The sequence below is a fragment of the Merops nubicus genome, unplaced genomic scaffold (genome assembly GCF_000691845.1).
Source record: "Merops nubicus isolate BGI_N331 unplaced genomic scaffold, ASM69184v1 scaffold9333, whole genome shotgun sequence".
NCBI lineage: Eukaryota > Metazoa > Chordata > Aves > Coraciiformes > Meropidae > Merops > Merops nubicus.
The window spans coordinates 1314-20122 of NW_008600934.1; the positions used below are offsets into that span (position 1 = coordinate 1314).

The 18809-nt window shown below is 42.4% G+C and overlaps 1 protein-coding gene across 1 annotated transcript; it reads right to left on the minus strand.

Annotated features, from left to right (window-relative positions):
* Positions 1-552: 552 nt before the first annotated feature.
* On the minus strand, positions 553-18598 carry TBC1D9B (TBC1 domain family, member 9B (with GRAM domain); the record flags this gene model as incomplete). The annotated part of the gene is made up of 20 exons (XM_008937825.1): positions 553-1245; positions 2137-2243; positions 2696-2743; positions 4265-4336; positions 4491-4556; positions 4828-5068; positions 5856-5924; positions 6758-6856; positions 7750-7879; positions 8541-8826; positions 9524-9641; positions 10393-10607; positions 11004-11154; positions 11763-11924; positions 12087-12299; positions 12432-12639; positions 13273-13531; positions 14215-14443; positions 15507-15625; positions 18437-18598. Coding segments are annotated over 20 exons (3647 nt in total), but the record flags the coding sequence as incomplete, so codon positions are not given.
* Positions 18599-18809: the final 211 nt, after the last annotated feature.

The window sequence follows — 18809 nt, forward strand, 5'->3', positions numbered from 1 at the left end:
GCGTGCTGGGAGCAGTGGGACACCTCTGCATGATAGCTGCTGAGTCACAGAACAGTGCCAAGAACTGACAAGACTATTTGGAGGTCAGGGTCCTACAGCACGAGACTAGGCTGTGTTAGGTCTCAGCCTGGCAGCCAGAGGCCAGCACGGTTTCAAGCCAGGCTGCATCTGCTGGGCAAGTTACCCAGGAACCTACAGCAATCGAGGGCAGGCAAGGAGCAGTTACTGTCTGAAATAAAACTTCATTAAAATAAAAGATATCAAAAGGCAGACATGCATAATTTATGGTGGTAATTCTATATGTCAGGGGCTATTAGGTTCTAATGGCTCTTGAGAATGTAGATCTAATTCTGTCAGCCAGAGTAGCCAAAGAAGCACCTACACAAAACAGTCGCTGTCAGAAGCCCCTTATCGATTGGAATCTATTGTAATTGTGTAGTTACTGGTCTCTGATTAAACAAAAAAAACAAACCCCAAGCACAAAATACCGAACCATCCTGCCATCTGCCACATCTGCTTTATCTCCCAAAGACAATTCCTGCTCTCTTGAGTTCACCCTGACACAGAGGAAAGTTCATAGTCACTGGATGAACTGAACTGCCTCTCTACCTTCTTCTGATCTTTGATCTTTTGCAGAATGTTGACTTTCTTCTCAAAGTAGTTTACAAGGGCCGTCTCTGTCAGCATGGAAGCTAAGATCTGCTCGAAGGAGATAGACCAGTCAGTGTCAATGGTACTGCCATACCTGGCAGCTGAACTGCTGCCTTCACAACCAACCAGGACCGTGTCGTCTGCGATGTCTTCACACTGCAGGGAGCCTGTGCTGACCATGGAGTAGGAGGACATAGACATATCATCTTTGGTTTCATCATCAGATAGCAGCTGTAAAGGAGAGCCTTGTCCTTCCCCTGACCCATCTCCTAGAGTTTGGTTCTCCTGATGTGTTTTTTCAGGCTGAGCATCTCCGCAGGTTTTGTCCTCATGGTCAGCTTGGGGTTGCTGCTCCACTGCTAAATTCTGACTCTGTTCAGATGTTGGTGACTCCTCTTCACTCACAGGATCTTGAGTATCGTTTGCTTTGCAGTCCTCAGACTTCCTTATGGGCCTGTTGGAGAACTTTTTTCCCACCTCCCCGATTCGCAGAAGGAGACTGGCAACAGTGGCAATTGCATGGTACAGCTCCTGCTCCACAGGGTCCTCGCTGAACATGTTGTAAAGGGTCTTGCACAACTCTATGAATTGTTCCTTTAAAAGACAAAGACCAAAAAAATCAAGCTGAAAAAAAAGTTGGCAGATCACAGAGTATCTAAAGTTGGAAGGGAGACACAAGGGTCATTGAGTCCAACTCTCTGCTCCTTGCAGGACTATCTAACAAGACTGTGACTAAAAGCATCATCCAGAAGCTCTTTGAGGTGGAGCAACAGGCACCATTTTGACCAACTCCTTGTTTATCTGCCTCCCCACAACGTAAATAGCAACTTACTGTAGTAATTTAGAACAGACCAATGCAGGCAAATTTTTCCCTCTCTGCTGTAGCAACTGCACTGAGACACAGCTAATGATTTAATAGTGGTGAGCCTTTTTGCAAAGTACTAACACATTCACATCTGAGAAAACCTAAAGTTTTACTTCTGTCCTGCTACTCTTTTGTGGTCAGCTTCTGAGCATTTCCAAACTGGTCTAAGTAGCACCCGTAAAGGAAATCAGAGACAGAAAAGATCACACCTGTCATCAGACTCTCTTTCTCTAACCACATTCTCCACTCTCCACCAAGCAGCTGTAGCTTGAGGCAATGCAAAACCAAAAAAGCCAACCGAGGTTATATGACTGATGACATATTTGAAACAAACTGCTCTGGAGGGAAAACACAGACTGCAGTTCTTACAGGAGAAATTAGTCTGGGAGGCAGAGAGAATCAAGGACATTTAGTTGCTGTAAACAGAGTAGTTTGTTCATGTCCACTGAGAAATTCAACACAAACGTGTGGAATTAGAGGCTTCTGAAGCTCACCAGACCAGAAGAACAGAGCAATCTACAGGAGAGGACCGAGTATGCTGGCAAAATGGTGCACATACTGCTGAATTCCCTACTGGGCTGTCAGTCAGCTAACTGGAAACCTTCACATTCACTTCTTACCTGGCTCATTTTGGGGAGATCTTTAATGGTTTCTTTCTTGGACTCTTTTTCCTTGGCCCACATTCTTAGGTAGTATCTATAATCCTGTGGACTGGTACCTTTCTCCTCTGCAAGGCAAGAACAAGTGACTCCTGTCAGGTGATTAATGGTTTCAGGCTTAAAAAGTGAACGCTGTGCCAGCAAAAATCACGCTGGAAGCAGGTTTTATTAACAGTTCAGGAAAACATCCACCAGGAAGGCTGCATTGTTTTCTGCTGGTTTAACTGATCCAGCTCAGTAGAGCAAAAATTTTAACACTGCTGCATCAGCCCAAGTTTTTGTAAATGTACTCTGTGAGCTGACAACCTAACAAGTGTGATTTACAAACGTTATAATCTTGGTATGTGAAAGAGTCAGAGCAGTAAGGCATAAGAGAGATTTATTTCCCAGCTCATATCCCACTTTACTTCTGTCCTTGAGGGACACTTTGAAGGGTCTCCTGGATACAGAAACAGATAATGAACATTTCATAATATGACAGAGACAAGACTTGAACATGGTCTGTTTATGATGAAATTACCTTTCTCTGGACCATTCTCATTTCTCCTTCCTTTATCTTCTTGGGTCTCTAAAAAATCAGGGAATTAAAAAGAATGATTAATAGCTGATTTTCAGCAATACAACACAAAGAACATAAGACAACTCACATACAAATTAAAATCGTACAGGAATGTATTTAATAGAAGTTAATCCCACACTCCCACATCATATTTGGAGGAGTGAACAGAACAGGATGGAAGGGAGAGGCTGCTGGAATGAACTGGATAAAAAGCCACACTGAAAAAGTGGGTAGAAGAGCTGGGGCAGAGGGCAGAACTCTTAAAGGGTGAAACACAGACATGAAAGACAGCTAAGCAATATGATGGTTTAAAGACAAGGCTGTTCAGTTATCCAGAGCAAGGTAATGAATGGCAGAAACCCAATCCACTGCTGAGCTGTATGTGACTAATCTCCACACTCACCATTATTCACTGACTGAACTGACACTTCAGGAGTAATCTGCAGAGTCTAACTTCTCTTCTGGTTCCCTGTGTTGTCACTAGACTATATAGGAAGTCTTGGCTCAACTCATACTCTTAAATTAGTCACCCAGCACCAAAAAGCACAACTACCCTTCTGATTTTTTTGAATATTATTAAATTTTTGTCAACATTTAGAAGGTCAGTGTGTCAATCATGCTATTTCACAATCCCTAAAATGGTATTTTAAGAAATACAGTCAACTAGTTTACTAACAGTTTTACAATTCAGTGACATGCCTCCTTATTCCTTTAAATTAAAAGACTGTGGAGTAGGCACAGGGATCATCTACCCAGGCCAGCAAGCTTTGCACCACCCATCCCTGCTTTGAGCATATTTTCTGCCCACTAGTTTCTAGGGTGAGACAAAATCCACTGAAAGCAGCTGAACAAAACCTTATTTTGACCAAGGTTGAAACTGAAACTCAATAGGTAAAATGTACTGAAATATCACATTACTTATAGCACTTTATTCATAGTGGGAGTGTCATAAGAGAGGAGCAGCAGCAACAACTTCAGAGTATTTGAAATAGCCCAGTGGTGCTGGCAGATGATATCAGCATTACAGCCACGCTCAATGCATGCACATAATTCATGGACTGACCTTGAGACTCACAGTGCAGGCAGAAATCCAGCTCTGAGACAAAAGGAGATACTTGAGCAGCAGGAAAAGGGGCTGAGGGGACAATATCCCAGATAAAACAGAAGAAAAGGCCAGACGTATAGACAGACACAGAGAAGGAAACAAAAACAAGAAGAGAGACAATGAGACTTGCATGAAAAACCTAAATCATGGTGGGAGACAGGGGCTGGTAAAAGCACAATGCTCCTCCTCAGGAGACTAGGGCTGTGCTTCAGAGCATGCCGTGTCCTGCGTGAAACGGGCACGAGGAATTTTAAGCTCCAAACTTTCCCATCATGCAGCAAAGACAGTGAACTGGAACACACTGGCCATCTTAACACTGGCACCACGAGACCATGGCTTGCACAAAATCACTGTTCCCACAGCACATGGATTTATTCTGCAGCTCCTGCCTAAACTGCGTGGTAAAGGCAGCAGCGTTGCATTACCTTCCGTTGTAACGTCCTCTGTGAAATAACTTGTGGCCTCCAAGGCAGACTCTGTCTCCTCTGGATTCAGAGCTGTATTTACAGAGAAGGAAATGTTAAGGTCTCTGAGCTAACTGAACAGCAGCATCACCTACTTCAATTGCAAAATTCATGAGCCATCCCTTTTCAGTGGCATGTCAGAACAGACCATGCTCAATAGTGGTGGTATAAAGAAACAATCACTCACCAGGAGGCAGATGCAGTTTGTAGAGTACTTTGAGTTTTTCAGTGAGGTCACCATGGTACATCCCACCTGCAAAGAAAAAAACCTTATGAAAAACAGCAACCAGGATAAAGAATTCAGGCTCAAAGTAGACTGAGCTCCCATGCAATGAGGGAACCCACAGCAAAAGCTGTACCCTATTGGTTTACAACCCATCATTTCCCAAACGGGAGACTGCCTAGCAGCCTGAGGCTTCCTCTAAGGCTGTCACCCTTCCCTCACAACAGTGTGAGCACCACTCTCTCCTGTCAGTTCTCTGCCTGGAAAAGGACAGAAGCGTTTTTTGCAGAACACAACTTACTCATGCCCGTCACAAACTCCTTGAAGTTAATGAGAGAGTCCCTGTTCTCATCCAGCAGCCGGAAGAGACGCCCTGCCAGCACTGGGGTGTGTGCTCCACAGGACCAGGGGGTCAGGCTGATGAACAGCTCCTTGAACTGCTCCACGTCTATGCGGTACTGCTCCAGGTAGGGCAAACTCTGATCTCGCCGGGCGGCCGCAGCGCGATTATTTCCCCAGTAACAGCTCATCAGGTACTTTGCCTTCGGAGGGAAAGGATTAACAGGTCAGATTATACTACACTACAACAATCCACAGGAGTGGAGCCTGTCACAGCTCAAGAATAGCACTGAGCAGGCAAAGAGGGGACATTTCAGGACACGCTGGTTCTCTCCCCCGTTACTCCTAGTGTTACTTCACTACATTGTAGTATGAAATGAAGGAAGAGACAGGGACTGCACAAAAAGCACAAAACCCAATTTAAAGTGAAAAATACAAACCCTGTGTATTCAGGTTTGAACCAAAGGACACTCAGGCTTTATTGCAGAGGGAACCTGCAGGTTTTAGAATTAAGCTTCTCTGTCTGAACTTATAGCACAGTGCAGTGGGGTTTGCAGTGACTCTGGTAAATGCAGTTGGGTACTGTTACTTTTTAAAAAAATACATATATTGACAATCAGAGGCAAAGCTCTTCAGTAACTCTGCCACAATTACAGAGCATGTCCATAGCAAACTTGAGAATAAAAATTGAGGTACAGTGAATCCCAGTTCCCCTTCTTACTGCCATGTGACATTCCTTCCCATTGACTCTGCAATCTCTGAGTAAATATCGTTCAAATACTGTGAACATGTTTGGGCCACCTCAGGGGTTAAAACAGATAAAAATCAATTGGACAGTAATAGGGCCAGTCTTACTGGTGCCATGGATAACACAACGCCACATCTGTTCCTGACAGGTTGGATTAAGAATCAAAGTCATTGCTTCCCTTTCAGCTTACTTTGATATTTGTTCTGTGTCAGAAGACATTCTTCCTCACTCTCGCTTCTTACCTTGAACACTACATACAGCTCTTCTAGTTCTTCAATAGAGAAACCAATGTCACTAGACACAGCTCGAACCTATAGTTAAGAAGGAAATAGAGTGAACAATTTATTTCAAAGCCAGAAAATTAAATGTGACTCACTGAAAAATCTGTGTAACAGAAGAGAACAAGTGCAAGCAGACACGATCCAGGGAGAACAACCATTCTAACACCTCCCATTGCTAAGGATTGCAGGTCAGGAAGACAGCTGCTGGTCAAGCAGAAAGTACTGACATTTTGGGCAGCCAGAAGAGATTACTGTGCTTATTTCCTGTTTGTGCAGACCTGACTGTGCAGACCTGACTGTAGGAAGCAGATTGCCCCTCCCTCTTGTTTTTATATCTTTAGATGTTTGACTCAGATGCAGTGAAAAACAGTGAAAGAAACACGTGGATGAGGTTCTACACCTAGGACATGAGAAATAATTGGAATACATATGGACACTGCCCTTTGGCCATCAGCTCTTCTGCAGAATTCCCTGATGTGCTAGCATGCTCTCTAAATGGCAAGAAAATAATTACCTGCTAGCTAGCTCTTCTCAAAGAGTCCAGGCAAGCAGAAGAACAGACAGCACTAGGCAGTGGAGACTATTACAAGGCTACAAGTGGTTTTTATCTCCCTCTATGCCAAATATCTCATTCAATCATACCCTAGCACTTCAATCCCTTTTATTAGATTAACTAGAACCATGTAAAGAAGAAAATTGAAAATCTATTATTCCAGCGAGTAAATCCATTTTACACATGAACTGTGATTCTTTAAGTCACTTAAAACTGGGTCTGCAACAACACACACTCTTCAGATGCTCACAGCAGAACACAGCCCATCAACACAACATTTGGTAGCTCGTTCAATCTGGGGGTGACATACCACACTCTTCTTGGCTGTATCCTCCAGAGACTGGATCACTTTCAGCCTTTGTTTAAAACGCATTTGTTCAATGTCATCTGCCTTCAGATTGCTAAATTTCTACAAAAAAAGGAAGCAGATGAGGTCAGCATCATCTCCTACAGAAAGAACAGCTGCTGTTCAATTATATGCTCTTTAACAAGTGTACTGTCCCTTCAGAGATGATCTAAAACCCTTAGAAGCCTTTTATTGACCTCTATTTCCTATTCACCCCTGTCCTGCAAGAGGAAGCATTCAGAATTCATGAGAAACCAAACATCTGAGGTTTCTGAAGAACAGATGAAAAAGCATCTGACAGGACTGACAGGAGTACAGATCCTGTACTGTAGCAGAGAGAAGGGAACAGACAGGCTGTCAATTCCTTCTAACCCTGATTTTTTCTAGGGCCCATATGAGATCCACCTAGAAACACCAAGGTTAAGAGGCTTTTCTGCTGACTAGGTCAGACAAGGAAGGTGAATTTGGTGACATTCTTTCATGAAAGAAATGAAGAACAAACAGAGATGGTAGATTTGAAAGAACAAACAAAACACTCAGCAACATTATAGCTGAAGGGGGACAGGATGAAAAACAGGAGAAGAAAAGGGACATGAACCCACATTTACCACAGCATGGCATGGAAGAACTGACAAGCAGCACTTCTCTTGCTTGTGTTCTTTCCATCATCCAGGTACAAATTTCTTAGGAGTTTGTTCTCAGCATGAATAATGAGGTACACCTCCACCAGTACAGAGGTATTTCAACAGCACTGGCACAATTCTTGGGTCACCTCAGAATCACAGAATCATTTTGGGTGGAAAAGACCTTCAAGATCATGAAGTCCAACCATTAATCCAGCATTGCCAGGCCACCACTAAGTCATGTCCCTCAGCACCACATTTACATGTCTTTTAAAAACCTCCCAGGATGGGGACTCCACCACTGCTTGTGCAAAACTTAGGCCAGAAGTTTACCTCATAGGATGTTTTGATGAGGTCAAAGATGTCGATTTCCAGTGGTGGGTCATCTCCACTGGTCAGTAAGGCATGCAAGTGGGGAATGGGGGGTGAGACACTCTGTCTGTTAACTACATTGTCCAAGTACCTGTGGGGAGAACACAGAACAGGTGCAAGACTCCATAGTTAGAGTCCAGGAAAAGAAATAATATCCTAAATGCTTCATTCCCTATTTGTTTGTATCATTAATCTAAACATGTAGGAAAATTTGATTTTCCCAGCTAGCCTGCAATGCTGCCCTCAACATATCTGAAGTAAAGCTGATTTTCACCCTATTTTGGGGAATATCTGTTCTTTTTGAAGTGGGCTCTTAGTCACAAGCTGATCTTGCTGCACATAGAAGAGAGTCGCATTTCAAACAAGAAAATCTTACGTTTACTAGTCTTGGGAGATACCTGCTCAATAAAATTTGCTGTTTCTAGAAAGCAATTCCTGCCAGGATCTGTTCTTAATAGTAGTCCAGAATACTTCTGTGAATTTCAGATAAACAACCCTTTAGAGTTCAAATTCAAACAGATGTCGGAATGAATTATGCTGCAAAGCAAACAATTCAAAAAATATGGAATTCTTCCATACTTGAGCCAAAAATGAACTTCAGCTGTTGTAGAAAACAACAGCAAACCTCTCTGGAGCTCAAGTTTTGTCCTACAGTGTTATCTGTGACCTATGTAATGGAATTAGTTCGAAAGAGATGATGCCTAAAGGGGTACTGTTACTATTCAGTTATAAATAAGGACAATGAATGGTACCTGCCCAGAATAGTCATGGCTTCACCTTCATCACAGCACTGCAACAACTTCTCCATGTTGGCATCAAGTATGGCCAATGACACCTGCAGGATAAACTTGATTCCCTCATAGAAAAAACAGTCGACAATGACCACGGCACTCTCAAAGGGCATGACACTGAGAAAGAGAGTGAGAAACCAGGAAAGGGATATGGTGGAAATCACTCCTAGGTCTTGCATCTTTTCTGACAGCTGTGGAAGATACTCTCGTGTAAGCTCTTCAAAGATTCCTTGGTCCACCAATGCACCTGGGAAACAAAGAAAAACAATGGTAGAACTCAAACTGGTGGTATCATGGTACTATACCCAAGCTAGTAAATTATTAAATTAGTGAGTTCAGTTTCATTTCATGTAAGCCTTTTAACATCAGAACTAAAATTAATACATTTATTCAGATTTGTTCCCTCTTCTCAATAAATCCAACATACTTAGAGACTACTCCTACATTGCAGAGCATGCAGAAACAGAATCTCTCATTGATCTATGCAAGTTACCTGAAAGGAGCAGTGGAGGATTACTGATATTATGGTATCTACATCAAAATATACTCTATTATACAGAATAGCTTTAACACCCCATGAAGTGGTGCTTCACTAACCTTTCCTGGGAGCCTATTCCAAAGATTTAATACATCATTCAGATGGGTAAAAAATAACCCAATAATCTTCTAGATAGGCCTCCTTACTGCTAATGGGTCCCTCCTTCTACCAATTTTTAGTGACTTCATCTTCCTTGTTACTACAAGGTAGCACTACTACCTTGGTAGCCTGTAGTGTCTCTTCCTATGTCTCCATCACACACCTGCAACTTTAAAGGGAACAGGGTTGTGCTTCATCACCTTTAAAATGCACCACATTTAATTCACTCTGAACAACAAAATGTTCCTGAGGTGCTGGTGCAACTGTAGCTGAAGACCCAGGCTCAGTATGAACTGGACAGACTCACCCACTACTCTTGTATTGTAGTAATCTGGCAACATCCGCTCACATAAGGCCACCAGGAGCCAGAAAGCCTCTTCCTCATTGCAGTACAGCAACAGTACTGACGTGACAATGTTCATGGCCTACAAGCCAGCGGGGCCAAGTACACAGACAGAGGAGACAAACATGAAGGTGTTCATGAAAGCTCTGTCATTACAGACCACCTAAACTTAAAAAGCACGAATACAGCAAAACTGTCACTACGAATCACACCTATTGCCAGCTTTTGCTGGCATCCAAGTCAGACAACCTTAAGCCAGTTTACTTTCTTGTTTCAGTTCCTCTGCTCATGAGGCAGCAAATAATGTAACTACTTTTTGTCAAGAACTTCCATTTATCCTATATAATGGAGACAAGTATAATTTTCAAAGTTTTCTTAAAAAGCTTTGCAAGAATTTGGCCGTAACAGAACAACATCATGAGAAACTTTAATACCAAAGCAATACAGAAAATGAATCTGATTTTCCAGAGTTGTTTCACAAACCAGCAACTGGCTTTGTTTTCAATATACTGTCCATATGTACTATCACTCACTCCATTTACTTGCTCTTTTTAGTGAAAATAAAATGTTTCTGCTAAACTAGGGAAAGCTCTAGCAGGAAAACTAGTAAAAAACTGTCATTACACCTAACAGAAATGTGCAAAGTCTATTTAAATGCTGTATCCAAAGGATAGTTAAAAGATCTTGCAATATAACCACTTCATTCCTACTCTCACACCCCCGCAGGGACAGCATGAATGAAAGGCTTGAAACTGAACAAAAAAACTGCAGAAAAAGTTCGAGTCAATCATGGCCACCACGTAGGACTAACGTGTCTAAGACTTCTTTCTTACCTGACAGTACCCAATTGTTGGGTTTCTGAAGGCATAAGCTGTTAGGACTCTCCGGAGGGCAGCAATTCCCAGCTCATTCTGGAAGGCAGGATGTTCAGGCATGGAACGGTGCAGGTCCCTCTCAATTTCCTCTGTGGCAAGATTGTACTTTCCCATTGACTTTTCCACCAGATCTGCATAGTAACCAGGGTGAGTCACCATCTCATTCCAGGCCCCTGCAATGACAAACAAATACTGTTTCACCTCTTGGGCTCTGGAACGCAGATTTTATGCCCACAGTTTCAGCGGTGAGGCAGCCAGGAATCAACGCATGAACTACAAATAGATAGAAAAGTGTGGTAACAAACTCATTGTTAAACTATCATTTTAGAGTCTAGGTCCCAACTGAAATCCAGACCAAGGGAGGCTAAAGAGCTAGTATGCTCATAAAGAAAGTAATCTCAGCAACATGGTAACTGCATTTTTGGCAAAAACACCATGAAGTATCACTCAGGTTGAGTTAACTTGTGATTAATTTATTCTGAAATGAGCCAGGACTCATACTTTTTCCTTTGAGATGTGCAGAAAGCTTATTCCTGCTAGCTGTCGAAGTATTCAGCACAATATCCTACCTGAGAAAAGGAGCCAGAGCTCCCCACGAAGATTCTCTGGGATTCCTTTCTGCACCAGCTCCCTAGTCTTGGCAGTACGATACATACACATCCCTCGCCCATATTCAAAGAAATGAATGTTCCAAGACTCTTCCTTCATCTTCTCCTTTGCCTTCACAGGAACAAACACAGCCAGTTCAGGATTAATGCATTTTTATGTTTGCAGGGCAGGTAATTTCTGTGTATATTCAGGCCTACACTTCACCTATTCAAGGGAAATATACCGTGGCATTCAAAGCCTTTCTTCTTTCTGCTTAATAAAAGGGTGTATGCTAATTGACACTGTTCTAAATCAGTTCCAGGTTTGCTTAAAGTCAAGTCTTTACAACACTAACATGGGCTGTGCAATGGCATTACACCTTGCAAATGTCTACAGGAACACAAGCAGAACCATGGTCTAAGTTCATTAACTAGCAAGCAGAGACACCAGTTCTCTGCTTCCTTGATCCGGAGAAAACGAGTTCTTCACAGACATGAATTTACATCCCAGAAGCACAGTAACACTGGTTTCTCAGCCTCTAGTCAAGTATCTCAGTACTGACAAAGTACACTGATGGCCAGGTTATGTCTGTGCAGCGTTGTTGTTCTGACAGCCACAGCAGTTATCCTGGAGGACTGACCAGGGGTAAAATGCATTTTCAGTCTTAGGGCAGGACAGGAAATCTGCAGCCTACTGTAAACTATTTATAGTTAATTGTTTTAAGTTAAAATATTATTTACCCCTTTGGGTCCCACAAACTCCTTGGAATTTCTTCTGAAGAGTTTCAGTAGTCCCTGTGAAGCTGTTGGCACCTCCCCGACACAGAAGTTGCCAGATCGACTGCTGAGAGCAGACGTGGGGCTGGCTGCAAGGGGGCTGCTGGAAGGCAACTCTGGAACCTCCTGAACAACAGAACATAAAGCATCTGAGCTCTGGCAGCCTCCTCCTCTGCTAATTATCTAACAAAGAGACAGCATTTGCTGGTGACTGGCACTGTTAGCACACTGTAAGGAGAGTTACTCAAAGAAGCTGACAAATGCTGCTCCAAGCTAACTCCTCCATACCTCACAGCCAGGATCTGCCAAACTCCACTTCCATTCCCTGTCACTACCACACGGTTTCTTGGATGGTGTTCTCTGCAAGAAGTCAGAGATCCTCTGCACCAAGAAATCTCGGTCTTTCAGGTTGGCAAAGAAGAAGGTCATTTTACTTCTGGTGCTGATGGACAGAGGGCTGGGCAAGACACTGGAGCTATCTGCTTTCTCCACTATTGTCACCTAGAAGACAAAGAAAAGGGCCATCTGGATCTAGCAGGTTCTTCATCATCTCTAAAGCACCACACAGAAGACAGAAGCACACAAAAGACAAGAAAGGCCTTTAGTCCTAAAATACAGCTAAGAAACCCCCACCTCTCTGAGAGGAATGATGAGATGACAGGCTTCCTCGGCCTTGCTGGCAAAACAGATGTAATTATTGGAAACAAACATCTGGCCAGGAATATGCATCTTGTTGAATGGTGTCCACAAGGTACAGTCTGTATGTCCATCCAGGCACTCATCCTTGGGCAGGCGGAAAGTGGCACGGTAACACTCATTTTTGGCTCGAGCATCCAGGTCTCTGGGGAAACATAAAGAGTAGTCCCCAGAGGTTTTATTTCCTCACTTGAAAAACCCACTCAAACACTAACATTAAGCATTTGTTCCAATCACAACCTTCAGACTGTGCTGTGTATTCTTAGTATTCACTTCTCTAAGTGAGATGCCACCCCTTATCTGACTCTTCTTTCAGCCCTCAGACACGCTCCACTGACAAGGCATGTCCTGCACTACAAGATAACACCAGTGCACCTGCAGATCTGGAACTGCAGAGAACAGTCCCAAGGGGAGGATTTGTTACAATACAAGTGTATGCTACTTTTTATAAATCTTCAACTTCAGACAAAGGGGCTGATGTCATTTTCTTCTGCCTTTTTTTTTTTTTTAAAACAGGATTTTCAACAGTTTCTAGTTAAAAATTCCTTCTGAGAGTGCCTAGTCATGCATGAGAAGACACGAGGGCCTGGGCCTGTGTGAATTCAGTACCAATCTGAGGTGGAAGAAAAAAGAACAGGCAGAGGGCTAATGACTGAAATAAGTGATGCAGCCCCTAGAGTGAGAAAACCCCAGTGGCACTTGGGAGCTACACAGGAATGCAGATTTATTATTGCAATCCCCTGCTATCTGTCTCGTACTCTCACTGCTGGAAACACACCTTTTTAATGCAGAGATGTTCTTAAGAGGCTTCCTGGGCTTTGGGAGGGACTTGTCCTGTAGGAAGCTTTCATTATCCAATAGCTGCCTCATAGCAATGTTGGCCAGCTGCTCCATCAGCTTGAATGTCTCGTTGATGTTGAGAAACATGGAAAAATAAAGTTCACTGTCCCTTGTGCTTACTTTAATGCACTCAGGGAACAGCAGTGTAGCATTTTTTTCTAGCTGGGTTACATCCACCCACTGGATCACTAGTGTAACTGGAAGGGGAAAAAAAAAAGTTAAAAGGCTACTATTCCAATTTGAAGCAAAACAACAATCAGAAATAAAGCTGAAGCAGCCCATAACCCCTCAGTGTAGTGGCATTTCCCCCCTCTTACACATGGACAATTGTTTTCTTCATACTTCTACTCAGTTCTCCAGAAATACTTGGAAATAATCTTTGGGATTAACTAGACTAGAAATAATGCAGTTCCAAAAGGACTATCTCCCATCCAGTAAATGCTTTCAACTACAATTACTCAAGTTTTCATTCTTTCTTTCCAGCAAATTAGCTTTTGACTCGGGAATTCAAGCTTTGTAAATACTGGATCCTGGTAATGGTTTCAAATAAAACCCACCAAGATAAAAATATGGCTTGGTTCTCTAACCCAATTACATTAGTAAAAATTCGTAAAAAACTAAAGCTTTAAGTGTACTTGTACAACTTGAGAAATTGTTTTGAAAAATTACTGAAACATTCAGTCTAAATATCACTGAAACGCTTGTGAGAGCAAGGATTGATCTATGTGTTGTGCCAGAGCTCAAAAAATTCCCAAAAGCAAAAAACCTGTCAGCTTCAGAAAAACACTTCACACAAAAGATCAATTGCATCAAAAAGACCATCTGCATCAAAAAGATCACGGGAGATGGCAAAAAAACAACTCTTATGCTCAGAACTCACCCTCTTTGCCCAGCAGGAAGGAGTAGAAGCAGAGGTGATTGACAGTGAGGTACAGCCAACCCTGCCTGGGAACACGCCCCTTCCAATAACTGCAGGAATAGTAATTGACCAGCTTCTCCACCTCGGGCATCCCAAACTGCTTCCGCATCTTCAGTTCAGCCTCTTTGAATTTACCTGGATCCTCTTCACTCTGGGGCTGCTCATTCTTGTTCTCTTCAGCAATAATTCCCTGAAAGGACATGGGAGGAGAGAGAGAAGAAATGGAAGGAAACGTGCCTGCTGACAGACACAATATACAGCAAAAGGTCACAGCAGCAATCCGGAAGACAAGAAGAAACATGACAGAGCAGTTATCACTTCTCCTGTCATGTCAGAGGGATAGCAAAGACATGTAGAAAGAGCAGTTGGATAATTTGGGAGTCTGTGATCTGGGATCTACTCCTGAACACATGCAGCAGCATTTAATGTTGGACTGAGCATCTCCTGGCTGGCCTGGTAACACTCTGCACACCCCCCAGCAGAACCGGAGTCTATTTTCACTGCGGACGTGTTCCTCCAACAGGAAGGAGATCATCTGCCAAGAAGGGCAGAACTCAGCAGTCTGTCACAGCTCGAGTGGCCAACAGGAAAAACAAATGACCACAATCTCTCACATGCAGATGCACACAGAAAATACGAAGCAGCTCAGAGGAGTACTGAAAAAGACTCAAACTGATGCTGTTCAACAAAAAACGCTATTTATAAGTTCCTGCTCTGGAGAATTTCTGGCTTGGGAATCTGAAGTGTGTTGGCAGCACAAGAAACAGAGGCCCCTGGCTCATAGGTAAGTGGAAGTTGAAGTTGGGATGCAGCTCCTTGACAACCTAGATGCCTTTTAGACTATCCTGGCAGGGCAAGTACACTGCTTGTGAAATAGAATTCTCTCTCCTGTATTTGCTCCTAGATGAACCCCTGTTAAACATTCTCTCTGCACCAAAGGCATAACCAGGAAGGATTTTAAAGAGGTATCATATCTTAGTTAGTAAGAACATCCTAAGCAGACTGTTCCTTGAGATCTGCTTATTACCTTTTCCCCCCCAAAATACATTTGTCCAGTGTTATAACTGTAACACAGTCCTGATGCTACTGTCTGCATTCCACGACAACTCCAAACATACGACATCTGAAGAGCAAGCAGAGAATTTTGCAGTGGAGCTCTTGCTCCTTCCCTCCCCTCAGGTAAAAAATTCTTAAAACCACCTCCCCATTCTTTCTCAGGATCCAGAAGTCCTTCAGGGAAACATAGTGCTTACATGTATCTTGCCCTTGACAAAAGTGGTGATATCTTCTTCATTATCAAAGATGGATAGAGTCTGCAGTAAGTTATTCTCCAGCCACTCCCAGTGCTTTGTGATCTCTTTACGAGATGATCCTAATTGAAGGGGTGAAAGATGACAAGAAAACCAAAGAAAAAAGAAATTAGAACAAGGTCTTTTTTCCTCCAGGCTCACAACAGGAAACTAATAATTACCAAACAGTGATCAGGACAAATCAAACACAACTACTGTACACATCAAGGATACTTTAAGTAAACCAACATTATGTTTCTCATGAAACGTCTCCAGTGCCACCAGGGATAATCAGCACACGACCAAGAGATGATCCTATTTGCCAGTGAACACTAAACACAGCCTTTTTTTCCCCAGAAAAGAAATATTCTTTTAATTCCTGGTATTCTAGAATAAAAATAATGAACTTTCAGAAGACCTCGAAATTTCAAAAACAACTGAGCTTTTTACACCTACAAAGAGGTTCCATGTCCCAGGGCAATGGTCAGCAGCTGTCTTTAACCACACAGTCTACAACAGCTCACAAAGGATAAACTTCACTGTGTAAACAATTTAAAGAACTTTTCTATAGGAAGTTGCTTTAGTTAGCTGCCACCAATTATTTCAAAGATTTGTGTATACTAAATGATTTCTTCCTATCTATTGATAGCTATCACTATATTTTCTTGTGGACAGAAAAAAAAAAGCAGAAAAGCTAAAAAAGCAATTCTTTTTTTTAACAAGAAACATTGTTAAATGCAGACAAAAAGAAAACTGTTTAAATGCATACCAAAGACATTTTAAAGTTTCTCTTGACCAAATTCCAGTAAATTTTTCTTCTGAAGTTTCATACAAAAGCAGTGGGATATCTAAAACTGCTAACAGCATGCCTCCCACTACTCATTTTCCCTGTGAGTACACCCTCCATGTAGTTGATGATGGAAAAGAAGAAAGCAGCAGACAAAACAAGCAGTTCCCTAAAGCTATTGCTCTACCTGGCTTTCTTTTTCAAAAAGGCAGCTTCAGGAATAGTCTTCACATATTTGTAGTTGGACACCTCACCACAAAACCCAACGCCACCTAATCTGTGGTTTCACAAGCAAAAATAACTCCAGGACCTGAAACCAAAAACTAGAGGTAAGCAAGCCGCAGGGCTATGAATTTGAACTTGTCTGTACAGCCCAACGGATCAGACAACAGGGATTTTCTCTTTTGCCCCTGTGTATAACTTTACTTGACATCTATCCAAGACATCTGACGAAGTTTTTAAAGCATAAATGATTTTGAGTAATATGAAATGGCTTAAGAGCACAGCATTATCAATCACAGGATGCTTTGGTTGTGCAGGTTGTGCCACAGGTCCAGCCACAATGGCAGGGGATAAAGTCTGCATTCTGTTTTGCACCTTGAGCTGCATCCCTCACCAACTCACAGCAGACAAACTGCTAAAATAAGCCAGGCCTCAATAACTGATGTCTTTCTAAGAACAGCAGCAGAATGACATTAGAACAAAGGAGGCTAATTCTACAATTCCTGCAAAGCCAGTTGTAAGAGCAAAGCGCTGGAAGGCCGCAGCTGGGCATGGCCAGAATGCTGCCCACCAGTACTTGTACAGGAGAGATGGTAAATAAAAGAGACACATGTTTCAGCCAGAGAACCATGCCCATTTTATAACTTTAAGTGCATGACACTTCTCTTACTTTAACAGTAAAATGAGAAACATATAATTTTAAAAAATACTTTGAAGACAATATATTTACTGCAGCGTGGGATTTCAGAGAATTTCCTTTGATTGTTAAATAGCCCACCTCATTCTACCCTGCTGCAATGCTTAAAAGTAATCAAGACCCAGAAGAGATCAACTAAAACACTCCTAAAATTGTACAGATATAACACATTCCTTGACTGTCAAGATACTATAAAATTTCTACCCTGTATGCGGCCACCAAATATTCCATTTTCTATGTAGTTCCTGGCTTGCCATTTTGTTTTCTGTCTTTGTTCCTCTCTGCCTTCCCCAAAAGGGAAACCGAGTGTCTGTGAAACACAGAAACTCCTTAACCTCTCTTCTGAAGTAGCTCTGAAAGGGAGAATTTTGTATTGGTTGCCTAGGGAGAAGTTAGGAACAGAGGAACAACACATCAGCGTCTGTGGGCTTAGCAATTGATTAGCTCATGCTCAGATTTTACAGCTCAACCACAAAGTGAGAAGTGAAGATTCTTTTTATTAAAAAAGTCCATGTAAAAAGTATGTCTGAAGGTATTTTCTCTTTAGCAACCAGTAGGACCTAAAGCCTTTATCAGAGTTCACCAGCAGACACTATCATCAGGTTGCACTGTGATACTCTAATACAGCAGTTACATTTCTCAAGTAAAAGCAGCCAAGGATTCTTGATGTTTTAAAAGAATATTGTTGTCATGTATTTTACAGATACAGACCATCTACATGTCTATTAAAGGCCAGAAATAGCAAAAAAATAACTCGAACAAGACAGTACAGAGATTCCTCAAAGAATGTCTGGCACTTTAAACCACCTTACATGCTCCCATCCTGTACCACCTGCCTGGTAAGCAGGTTTTGGCACAACACTCATCATCCCACAGCACTCTTATCAGCATGGTTTTATTCCCTGAACAATCTCACTATAGCCTTGCAAAAAGATACACCTTGGAAGAAAGAAAATTCAAATCATCTGTAGAAAGGGAAGCTTTTACAAGGCCTTAAGCTCCTAAACTACAGTTTAAAGAGCACTGAGAGGTTCTTCTACTTCTGGCATCCTCCAGCACCCATCAGAAGCTCTGCAGTTTCCTGCACAGCCACAGAATACCTCTGTGTGGCCTAACTGATCATCTGAACCAAAAAGATGACAGAGTAAGACAAATCCAGCACCTGACAAGAGCCACAGTAACACATACCACACGCCACTGCCCAATACACTTGAGAGTCCTGAGTCTGGTGCAGAATACGGTACGGGGCAACTCTGGCACTGGAATCCAAAACCACGTCTAATGTTCCCACAAGGAGACCTAGGAGGCAAAGAGGGAGAAATTGAAGCAATGTCATACCAAAATGAAGACCTGGGTGAAGTAAAAATACAGCATTGACACTACAGAAAGATGCCAGTGTTCCTGTTATGGACACTGATGGAAGAGCACTGGCACTGGGTTGAGAAAATGAAGACCTACATTCAGCCACTGCAACAAAACCACCCATAAACCTGCTACAGTCCAACCCACTGGTAATGGATAACGTTTAGATGGCAACTAAATGTCTACTAAGCCTCATTAT